Consider the following 11,996-nt stretch of genomic DNA (forward strand, 5'->3'; position numbering starts at 1 on the left):
TATATGGAGATTATAACAGTGTAAATTATGTGTGCCAATAGAGGAAGGACTAAAAAGGGAAATATATCAAATGAATATAGTGACAATATTAGATCAAAAAATGAATATAGTGACAATATTAGAATGGTATACATGTGGATATGGTGGGTTTTTTTATTTATTTTTTTCAATTTTTATTTGGGTGCACTGGGTCTTAGTTCTGGCATGTGCGATCTTTAGTTGCGTCATGCAAATTCTTAGTTGCAGCTTGTGGGATCTAGTTCCCTGACCAGGGATCAAGCCCTGACTCCCTGCAATGAGAGCAAAGAGTATTAGCCACTGGACCACCAGGGAAGTCCCTAATTTTTTTTTTAATTGTATCTGATGGCATCATTTTTAAAACAGAAAACTTGTTTTAAAATGTGTTTTGTATACCTATATAAAGTTCTATAGTTAATAATTATCTGATTGTGCAACAAGAAATTCTCAAAATGATTTTTGAATCATTTTATTGTGATTCACCCAAATAACTCCAATGACTGTCATTGGAGCATAACCTTTTCCTTAAAATCTTAATCTTGACTAGGAATACTGTAGTATTGACTTTTTGTTTTTCTGTTTTTAGGGGAGTTGCAATCATGTTCACAAATCTGGGCATATCTAAGTAGCAAGAACAGCAAAAATGTAAACCAGAAGTTTTTAAAGAGACAGTGTTCAGAGTATAGTGACCATCTGCAGCCTGCTTCCCTGGTGACACAGAGGAGAGACCAGCATTTATCTTTTCCTTGAAACCATGTGCTATCTGAGCAGAAAGGAAGTGCCTGCTCGCCAGAGGTCAGAGCAGGATGGATGAGGTTTGAGGGGGAGTATTTACTGTGAGGTTGTCCTCACCCCCTGTATTCATGGCAGATGTTGTTATTTCTAGTAGACTTGATGGAAACTTGGGCAGACCTGGATCTGTTCCACCATGGTACGTGGGGGACGTTAACAGGAATCCATGGCTAGGCATAGATGTCTCTGTGTGCTGGGCCAAGACGTACAGCAGTAAGAAGTGTAGACCTTGACCAAGGAAATGAACCAGCGGCACCTTGGAGACATCAGTCTGAAGAGGGTCCCCAGCACAGGAAAGTTCTAGCGGTCATGTTATGAGTTAAAGTCAAAGGACCTAATGAAGTTTAGTGTGAGACAGAAAGGAATTAAAAGGGCCTGACAGATGCCTCTGAAACCCAAAGAGTAGTTGGTAAAAGTGGAAGAAGCTCGTTTCCTGTGGACCTTTGAGGAATGGAATTCAGAACAGTGTGTAGAGATGGGGGAGACATGTTCCAGCCCAACGTGAAGAAGGTGTTCCTATAGCTGGAGTGACCCTGTAATGTAGTGGGGAGAGTGATGCCTGGAGACTTTCAGGAAGGGCAGCTGGAGGGGACTTTTCACCCCGTGTGGTCAGACTCAGAGAGACCTCTGCCACCTTCTTGGCTTGTGTGTCAGAAGGCTCTGCTTCAGTTCCTTGCTCCAGGATGGGTGGTCCATGGTGTGGCACCCCAGCACCCTGTACCTTTACATCAATTTGTCAGCCAAAAGCAGCAGAGTTGCTTCCTTTCCATACTTGTCTCTAAGCTGGAGATGGAGAAGCAGAATGCTGCTTGAATATCCCTGCCCCTTTCACCTATGTCACTTTCTCCTAAAACAGGTTGCCTCTCCTTCCATGCCCTCTTTAATGTTTACCTTAAACCAAAAGCACAAAAATGGCCCTTCTGTGTTTCTTAAAGTGAAAGTGAAAGTTTGTTCAGTCGTTTCTGACTCTTTGCTACCCCATGGGCTGTACATTCCATGGAATTCTCCAGGCCAGAATACTGGAGTGGGTAGCCTTTCCCTTCTCCAGGGGATCTTCCCAACCCAGGGATCAAACCCAGGTCTCCCGCATTGCAGGTGGATTCTTTACCAGCTGAGCCACAAGGGAAGCCCAAGAATACTGGAGTGGGTAGCCTATCCCTTCTCCAGCAGATCTTCCCATGTTGCAGGTGGATTCTCTACCAGCCAAGCTATCAGGGAAGCCCATGTGTTTCTTAATTTGTTCTAAAGTGTTGTCTGCTCTTACTCTGGATGTGAGGTTCAGTATGACCCCTTCATCTCACTTTTGGAGGCATTCTCTCTGTTCGAAGACAAATATGTATCCTCCAGAGCACGGGTCCCAACCTTTTTGGCACCAGGGACCAATGTCATGGAAGACAGTTTTTTCACAGACTGGGGGTGTGGGGATGATTTCAGGATGATTCAAGCACATTATGTTTATTGTTCACTTTATTTCTAGTCTGATGCCACCACCCGATCTGACAGGAGATACCAGTATGCAGCCCAGAGGGTGGGAACCCCTGCTCTAGAAGCTTATGCAACTCCCAGCTGGGAGCCTGAAGTGGATCAGGGCAGGAGAGGGATGGGGTGGGGGGTAGTTGATACTCTCCTCTGAAAGTCTCTAAAATTCCGTTTACCCACATGCAAGTCGATTTGACAAAAGAGATTATTTCAATAGAGACTCATCTTCATCAAATTAATGTATTTAAAAATCTTAGAGTTCCAATTTAAAAAATAATTGATGTCTTCAGACATACATATCTGGACAGGATCATTGCTGTGATCACAGTAGGTACGTTTTAGCCTGATTTGTTAAGTGTGTTTTCTCTGTGACATATATACTGGGTTGACGTTATTTTTCTAACGTAAATTCAGAATTTGTCGTCTTTTATTGACTCCATGGGTCTTTTCCTCCCTGCAGGAATTGGAGGCCTTCAAGACTTCGTGCTGAAGTCAGCCACACTGTGTACCTCACCATCCTGCCCCCCATTCATACCTCTCAACTTCGAAGCCACCCCTATTGTGAGGGTTGCTATTGAACCGAAACACCCAAGTAAGATGACCTTGTTTTTAAAAGCATGTGATGTTCATTACATTTTTTAAATGCATGCATTTAATGCTTGGTTTCTCCTGGTTTGTTTCAGTAGTAGACTGTGAATTTTCATGGAGGTATATAACAGGGGTAACTTACCCAGCCATAAGGCCATACAGACCACCACCATTTCCAGGGGAATCTAACCTCTATCTTAGGAACCTGGCATCTTTAGGCACCTTTGCCATCCAGGGAGACTTTATCTTCTTCTTTATGGCAGAAACAGGAGATTTCTGCCTCCCCCAGAACCCTGGCACAGGGTTGTGTCTCAGCAAAGCTTATGTTTTATGTGACTGGTTCTTTAGAATCTTATACAAGACTGCTTGATTCGGAATTCACATCTGCTCCCCTCTGGGTGTGCTAGATCATCTGGACACTGGGCATTCCCTTTGTGTTTGGAAAGCACTCCCTGCCCCTTTCTCTCTGGCTGTGTGATACCCACATACACCAGGCTCTATAGTATTAATAACTAATACTTAGTCTTCGGTTCCTACCATGTGCCTGGCCAGTCCTCACTGACTCTTGTACTTTACTTCCTGTGACTGTCACTCACCCCCTGTTCCCTGTGACTCTGCTGTTGCCAGCGTTCAGGGGTAGCCAGTGAAGCGTCTTCCAGACTGCTCTAGGGGGACCAGAGAGCAAACGTGTGATTTGCTCTCAAACACAGATTTCTGTTGGCGTGTGTATAGCCTCACTGCCCCTGCATCTGTATATCCCTTCTCTCCTCAGAGCCACGCCTTCAAAAAGCTTGTCTCTGCCCCAGTTTCTGAGATATATCCTAGCCACTGAGGATCCCGGAGACCCTTAACAGATATGTATGATGGTACAGGGAAACCCGAATGAACTTTTTAGCCAGCCCAATCATTTGTGATTGTGGTTTATAAATCTGTTAGTTACCTAGGACTGCCTAACATATTACTCCAAAATTTGGTGACTTGGGAGAACAGTAACTACTCATTTATTATTTTTGGTGATTCTTCTGGTCAGGAGTTCTGGAAGGGTTCAGTTAGGGGGTCTTATGCAGTTGTAGTTGTGTGTAACCACAGGCCGCAGCCATCTGAAGGTGTACCTGGACTTGTAAGGCAGTTCACTCACAGGGCCTCACAAGTCAGTGCTCACTGGGGACCTGGGTTCCTCCACAGGGACCTCTCCTCACAGCTGCTTGGTGATCTTGGAGTGCAGTGTGGTGACTGGCTTTCATAAGGAGTCAGGACACTGAAGCAGACGCCTTCTGTGATCTGCCTTAGGAGTCACATACCAGCTCTGCAGTGTTGTGTTGGTCCGACGGGCCAGCCCAGTTCCCTGTGGGAGAGGACTGCACTGGAGTGTGACTAGCAGAAGACGAGGGTGACTTGGGGCCATCTTGGAGTCTGCCTTCCACGATGAGGCTTCGTTATTTTTTAAAACCTTTCCATAACACTTTGTAAGATAGCTGCACAGATCTGTTTCTAGGCTCCATTTATTGTAGCACTTGATTTTAGTGGCTGTTATTACTGAAAAATTCACCTCACAAAATTACACACAGTCCAATGGAAGACATGCGTCATTGGCTTTACTAAGTCATGATATCAATTTTTACAGTCCCACTTACCAGTTACACAGATTTTGGTGAAATGAAGATGGTGATTTTTTTTTCTGACCTCAGTTTTTCTCATACTAATTAGAATACTGATTTTATAGTTTTATAGGTACTGTATGGAACGAGTTCTGTTGCATTTCTACGTATATATACATTTGTAATATATTTTGGTGATTTACAAGTATAATAATGGTAATTTATATCTGCTGAGAGTTTGAAGAAGTGGTATGGATCAGCTTTGGGAGCCTTGATGATAAGTTTGTGACATGTGTCTCATGTTAGCTGTCTGTACAAATAAATTATCAGAGGATAGTTTTCCTCACATTGCTATATTATTTGGAAAAACAGAGTAAACCATTCATTATTGTAAAAGTTCATCGCATTATGCTTTTCCCTTTAGAATTTGTCATGAGTTTTCCCATGGATGCTGTCTTTAGATTATGTTAGTCCTTATCTTGTATTTAATCAGTATTTCATTTTGTTAACCTAGGTGAAATGCCTCAACTCGTCAAAGGAATGAAGCTGTTAAACCAAGCTGATCCTTGTGTCCAGATTTTAATTCAGGAAACGGGAGAGCACGTTTTAGTCACAGCAGGGGAAGTCCACCTTCAGCGCTGCCTGGATGACTTAAAAGAAAGGTTAGGTGATGACCGAGATGGAGCCCCCAAATCAATGGGATATTTTAGTGTTTGCTAAACCCCTTGAACTTATACTATGGTTTGTTGTTGGAGAAAAATTAAGTGCCCTCAACTTAAACATGAATTGTTATTGTGTTATTGGATCATAGATTTAATTTTACAAATAGTATTCACTGCTCTACTTGCATGATTTTGCATTTTTAGTATAAGTCATAAAATATTTTCATAAATACCTATTTTACTTTAAGCATATACACACACACAGCATGTCAGGGCAACAAAACAAAATCATATTTTGTTTACTTAGGCTGTAATTAGGATAGACTTCCTTCCTTATTGATGTCATCTCTGCAGTACAAACCTTCAGTAAATCTTTGTATTTTTCTATCATAGTGATATGTAAGTGTCATAAAATAGGCATCCCAAATAACTTTTTCTGAGTTACATTTTTCCTCTGTATTCCAAAGGTAATATATGTTTATTATAGCAATTAGGAAAATACAGAAGAATAAAAAGAATCATTCAGTTACCATGCAGAGATAATTATGACCATTACATTTGGGTTGATAAATCCCTAGTCTGTTCTATGCATACTCAAATATCTACAGATATCTATATATATAGCTCTGATTATTTGGTTCAGATAAACTGCTAACTGCTAACAACTGCTAACTCAAAAGGTGGCACATTATATTGCTGGCATATTTTTTAGGCTTATGATCTATATTATCCTTAAAGTCTGTACCAATTTACACTGTAACTAGCAAAATGTATTTGAAAATGTTCCTTTTCCCAAACTTGTGGCGGCCTGGTATATCATAATTTTTTAAAATTTCATCAGTCTGGAAGACAAATGTTTGTTCGTTGTTAATATACACTTTCTGTGCTTAGTAATGATACTGAAACATTTTTTAATATAATTATTGATCATTTGTTTTTCTTTGATGAATGGCCCTATAGTGGCCTTCCTTCCTTTTGTTTTTCAATTTTCTGGGACTTTAATAACCATAATCATTATAGTTAAATGATAATTATAAATAATCAACATAATTACCTACTAAATATTACATATCAGTCACTGTTAAAGTCTGCATGTCTCATTTAATTCTTAAAACAACCTAGTAAAATTGGTGGTGGTGGTACTAGTGGTGGTGGTAGTAGTAGTAGGTGGTATTGTAGTTGTACTTTACTACTGATAATACAATAGAATAAGAAGAGCTTCTTCTGTAGCACCACCTATTTGGGATTTATATTCTGTATCTCTCTCTCTCTCTTTCTCTGTGTGTGTGTGTGTGGTTTTATTTACATATTTAGTTTTGGCTGTGCTGGGTCTTCTTTGCTGTGCTCGGGCTTTCTCTAGTTGTGGGAGCAGGGGCTCCTCTCTAGTTAAGGTGCTCGGGTTTCTCATTGCAGTGGCTTCTCTTGTTGCAGAGCATGGGCTGTAGGTTGCCTGGGCTCAGTAGTTGTGGCGGACGGGCTTAGTTGCTGCAGGGCATGTGGGATTTTAGTTCCCCAACCAGGGATCAAACCAGTGTCCCCTGCATTAGCCAGTAGAGTCTTAACCACTGAACCACCAGGAAAGTCCTTCAGAGGGTTTATTTTATTTTACTTTTTTAACAATATTGAAATATTATTTTTTGGAGTTTTTGAACTATTTTCTTTCTTTTTGCACTCTTTGCTACCAAATTAAAACCCAATGTTAAGTAACCTTACATTTCTCAGGTCATTAACTTGCCTTTAAAAATAATACTTTCTGGTACTTAGAATTCTACTTCAAGTCATCAATTACTTGGTGTTATCTCCTGAGGTAGAAGATAGTTATTTCCTATAGCTTGGCAAATCCACTCTCGTTTCTATTCTATATATATGTAACACACAGTGCACAGATGTGTCAAGAGTATTCATAGCTTGATGTATGGCAGAAATGAAACCAATATTATAAAGCAATTATCATTCAATTAAAAAATAAATAAATTTAAAAAAGAATATTTATGGCAACAAAAATTTTAATAGGCAAAAGCTGAAAGAAAACTCAAAATGGATAAAAAAATTATGGAATTTTATAGAATAATCTCAAGCTAACTGTGCAGACATGGATGAATCTCATAGCATAATGTTGAGCAAAAGAAGACAATTGAAAAAGATAAGTTTGATTCTATTTACATGAAGTCCAAGAAGCAGGCCAAACTAAATGTATGTAGTATAGGGGTTATGTGTTTAGGTGATAGAAAATAATTTAAAATGGATTGCAGTGAAAATCAAAATAGTGGTTACATCCGTGGGGCTGGGAGAAAACATGAGGGGGCCTTCTGAGGGCTAGTAATGTTTCTTAACTTGAGTGGTGGTTTACATGCATGTTCACATTGTGACAAGTCAGATCAGTGGAGTTTTGCTTTGTGTACTGTTCGATATGACTATTAAAGTTTGCAGGTTTACTTAGAATAAGAACATATAGAAAATTCTAAAGTTTTTTTTTTAACCTCTCATACGACAGAACCTGCCTTCTAATATATAAGCTCTTTTGACTTTGACACACATGTTCAGGAATGCATTAGTACAGGTGTGGGACACAAGGGAACTACCTGTGGTCTTTTGGTCAGCAAAACTGTCAGAGTTCTCACCATCCACTTCTCAAAGCAGTAATGCTCAGATATGGCAGGAAGCCATGGGAAATTACTAATGTAGTCTGAGCCTCTGGCACTTGTTTTGAAACATTCACATGCTCTGCACTGCCAGGGTTTAAAGAACGTTTAGCTCTGAGGCACTTTGTAGGTATGACAGCCATACACACACCAACCTTTCCATGATGTGGAGTGATTCTAATTAATCTTACAAGTGATGACTGTGGGAGAATTCTTGGAAACCTTAGAAATTAGAAGGACTAATGAGACGTTTAGCACTTTGGACCTTATAATACAAGGAAAATGGGACAGTGTCATAGATGGACTCACTCTCATAGTTTCAGTAGCTGTGCAATCTGTTTTCTTGAGTGTTCTCAGTATATGAACTTATTTTCTCTAAATAATGATAATTTTAAAAACATTTTCCTATTTCTAAGATTTCTAAGTGCTTTTCTTTTTAAAAAACCAGGAATGGATATTAAATTTTACTGAATGCCATTTAGCATTTGTAAAGATAGTTGAATAGATTATTAGATACTTTTAATGTGATATTTTAGCAGATGTCCTAATACAAATCAATTTTTATAACCTATAATAAAAACTACTTAGTATTGTAGTGAATTATTCCTTTAATATGCTATTTCATTGGACTTTTCTGGATAGCATAATGGCTAAACACATTGATTCTGAGGTCAGACCTAGACTTGAAACCCAGCTTACTTGTTCTGTGACTTTGGAGAAATTATTTGATCTTTCTTACTTGGTTTTCTCCTCTACAAAATGAGGATAGTAATACACCTACTAAGTAACACATGTAAACCATGTACCACAGTGCCTCGTATATAATAAGTGATGAGTGGGAAGAAAACACATACACACACACATATATACATTTTTTTCATTGTTATTTTATCTTAAATTTTACATCTCAGGCTAAAGGTTCTTTAAACCCTGGCAGTGCAGAGCATGTGAATGTTTCAAAACAAGTGCCAGTTCTTAGGTAAGATTGAACTACAGTTTTGTCTGTGTCTGCCACCTTTATCAAGTTCAAGTGTCAGAGTAATAATAAAGTGTCAGGTAGATATCCATCTTGTTGTATGTTCTGCAACAATATATATAGCATTGAAATAAACTAATCCTTGAAAGTAAACATACTGGCAAGACCAAAATCTTCCTTGAAAGAGATTATTTTTTCAGAACATTTTCATTTTCTTCCACATTTTATGAATCTATTTGGGTTCTGTATTCTAAAACCACTTGTGGTAACATTATTTTTAGAAAACCATTTATTGAATTTTCAAATTTATCAAAAAGTATAAAATCAGATAAACCAAATACCTGCCCTATACCCGCAAAATGTAGAAAGCAAAAACAAACCTAGAATCAAAAGTAAGCATTTCAAAACGTTTTACTGTCAGTATTTAATTTCCTTATTGAATCACATTTCCCAGGGAAAAAGCATTATTCCAGGATCCAGAGATGTCTCATAGTATGTATGTGTACATACATATGCGCTTATGTACGTACACATATATGTACATTTATACATATATCCATCCACACTGCCAATAGTAGACCAGACCAAAGCCTTAGTATTACCTGGGAATGAGGTAGGCAGAAAAAAAGAGATTTTTTTATTTTCTGGAAGATTGCCTGGTTTTATCGTCATCAGGCTCAAACCATGCCAGTTTCCAGAACCTGCCTCGGTGAACTTACAACTCATCTGAAAGAAAGTGCAGTGTGAAACTAAACTTGATGGCATGTGAGAAAAGGGGCCTTCTGAACTTTGCCACACTGAGGGTCAAGACTTCTGTGGTCCAATACAGTGGCCAGATATTAAAGTTGAATAAGATTGAAAATTCAGTCCCTCAGTCACACTAGCCACATTTCAGACGTTCAGTAGCTACGTGTGGCTATTTAAATGTAATTAAAATTAAATAAAATTAAAACCTGATTTCCCTAGTTGTACTAGCTGCATTTCAAGTGCTCAGTAATCACAGTACAGGTACGGAACATTCCCATCATTGCAGAAGGTCTTTAGGAGAGAGCCGCTCTAAACAAGCTCCTCGACCTTGCTGGCCTCACCTTGAGCCTCATCAAAGCCAAGTACACTGTCAGGATTTGTGTGAATATCCTGATGTTCTGTGATTTTTTTTTTCTTTTTATTATTAAGTTTTCATCATTGAACTTTCCTTATCCAGATTCTTCAACTGGCAAATATTATTTTAAAGAATTAATATGTCAATCTTATTAAAACATTTATTCTCCACTCAAAACAGTCTTATCTAAATACATGGTTTATTTGTTTTGAGAATGAATGAACAAAGCAGTGAGATTCTGGTATATGCAAGGAACTCCCTGAAGGTCTGTTCCCACTAGAGGTAGTCTTTTCAATCTGAAATGAAAGCGGTTTTTCAATTCTGATAGAATGTAAATCACCAATATTTCCTAGTGAAATAATTTTTATATATCTCTATTTCTGTAGAATATTCATTATGTAATATTGCTCCATGGGAGTTCTGATGCCATTTTGATGATAACCTTGTGTTATTCCTCTCAACTTTGTAGGTTTGCCAAGATTCAAGTCAGTGTATCTGAACCCATCATTCCATTCAGAGAAACAATCACAAAACCCCCAAAAGTTGACATGGTCAATGAAGAAATCGGCAAACAACAGAAAGTTGCGGTCATCCACCAAACAAAGGAGGATCAGAGCAAAATCCCTGAAGGAATCCAGGTTGACTCCGATGGGCTCATCACCATGACAACTCCCAACAAACTTGCCACACTCAGCGTCCGAGCCCTACCACTCCCAGAGGAGGTCACTCAGATTCTAGAAGAAAGCAGTGACCTGATTCGTTCTATGGAGCAGTTAACGTCCTCTCTAAATGAGGGCAAAAATAATTCTCAGATGATCCACCAGAAGACCCAAGAGAAAATCTGGGAATTCAAAGGAAAGCTCGAGCACCACCTCACCGGGAGGAAGTGGAGGAACACGGTGGACCAGATCTGGTCATTTGGCCCAAGAAAATGTGGGCCCAACATACTAGTAAATAAAAGTGAGGATTTTCAGAATTCAGTGTGGACAGGCCTCGATGGCAAAGCTTCAAAAGAAGCCAGTCGGTACCGAGACCTGGGCAACAGCATTGTGAGCGGCTTCCAGCTAGCCACCCTCTCCGGCCCCATGTGCGAGGAGCCGCTCATGGGTGTGTGTTTTGTCCTGGAAAAATGGGACCTGAGTAAGTTTGAAGAACAGGCAGCAAGTAATAAACAGAATCAAGAACCGAGTGATCTGGCAAAGGAGGGACAGGGGGAAGGTGACACCTGCTCAGGTGGAGACGAACAGCAGGAGCTGCAAGACGATGGCTCTGAGCCCTTTGAGAAAAGGGCTTCCCAGAGAGGAGAGTCTCCACTCACTGACTGCTACGGGCCCTTCTCAGGACAGCTCATAGCCACCATGAAGGAGGCCTGTCGCTACGCACTGCAAGTGAAGCCACAGCGACTTATGGCAGCGATGTACACATGCGACATCATGGCCACCAGCGATGTTCTCGGTAAGGCGGGAGAGGGAAAGACAGATGCCCTGAGTAGTAGTGACCTCTTGTAGATTAGAAAACCAAACTCATTTAATATGTTTTCACAGAAGCTACATTGTTATCTGATTTATCAAGGAACTAAGATCTTAGCCACCTCCCCGTGGGCCACCCTGCATGCATTAGCGCACAGCCCCAAACTCAGGCTCTGAGTCCTTCAAGGTAGACCACGATGGGGTGAGGCAAGAAGGACCCTGGAGAGAATATTGAAGACTCCCCTAGCCAAAGGAAAGAGTAGCTCACAATTGAGGGGCCCAAGAGGGGCCAATACCATCCTTGTCACAGCTACTGCGTTCTCAGTTTTATCAAGGTGTGGGGCTCCAGGCACATAGGATTCTTGCATCTTTTACCAACAGGAAAGCCAAGCCATTGGACGAGGAAATGGCAACCCACTCCAGCATTCTTGCCTGGAAAATTCTATGGACAGAGGAGCCTGGTGGGCTATAGTCCCTGGGGTCACAGTCAGACACAACTGAGTGACTGAGCACATGGCACAAGATCTTAGGATTTCCCAGGTGGCTCAGTGATAAAGAATCCTCCTGTCAATGCAGGAGATGTAGGTTTTGATCCCTGGAAAGATGCTCTGGAGAAGGAAACAGTATCCCACTCCAGTATTCTTGCCTGGAGAATCCCAGGAACAAAAGA

At 40.3% G+C, this 11,996-nt stretch overlaps 1 protein-coding gene across 3 annotated transcripts in view; it reads left to right on the forward strand.

Moving 5' to 3' along the window:
- Positions 1-11,996, forward strand: part of EFL1 (elongation factor like GTPase 1) — a 109,568-nt gene that overhangs the window by 79,600 nt on the left and 17,972 nt on the right. For all 3 annotated transcript variants that reach the window (XM_081546781.1, XM_081546780.1, XM_081546782.1), the window contains 3 exons: positions 2,750-2,881; positions 4,990-5,137; positions 10,327-11,312. In XM_081546781.1, the coding sequence (XP_081402907.1) occupies positions 2,750-2,881; positions 4,990-5,137; positions 10,327-11,312 (1,266 nt within the window). The remainder of the gene's footprint in view (positions 1-2,749; positions 2,882-4,989; positions 5,138-10,326; positions 11,313-11,996) is intronic.

This window comes from Giraffa tippelskirchi, chromosome 12 (assembly GCF_054371585.1).
Source record: "Giraffa tippelskirchi isolate mGirTip1 chromosome 12, T2T-mGirTip1v1.2.pri, whole genome shotgun sequence".
In the NCBI taxonomy this organism is placed as follows: Eukaryota; Metazoa; Chordata; class Mammalia; order Artiodactyla; family Giraffidae; genus Giraffa; species Giraffa tippelskirchi.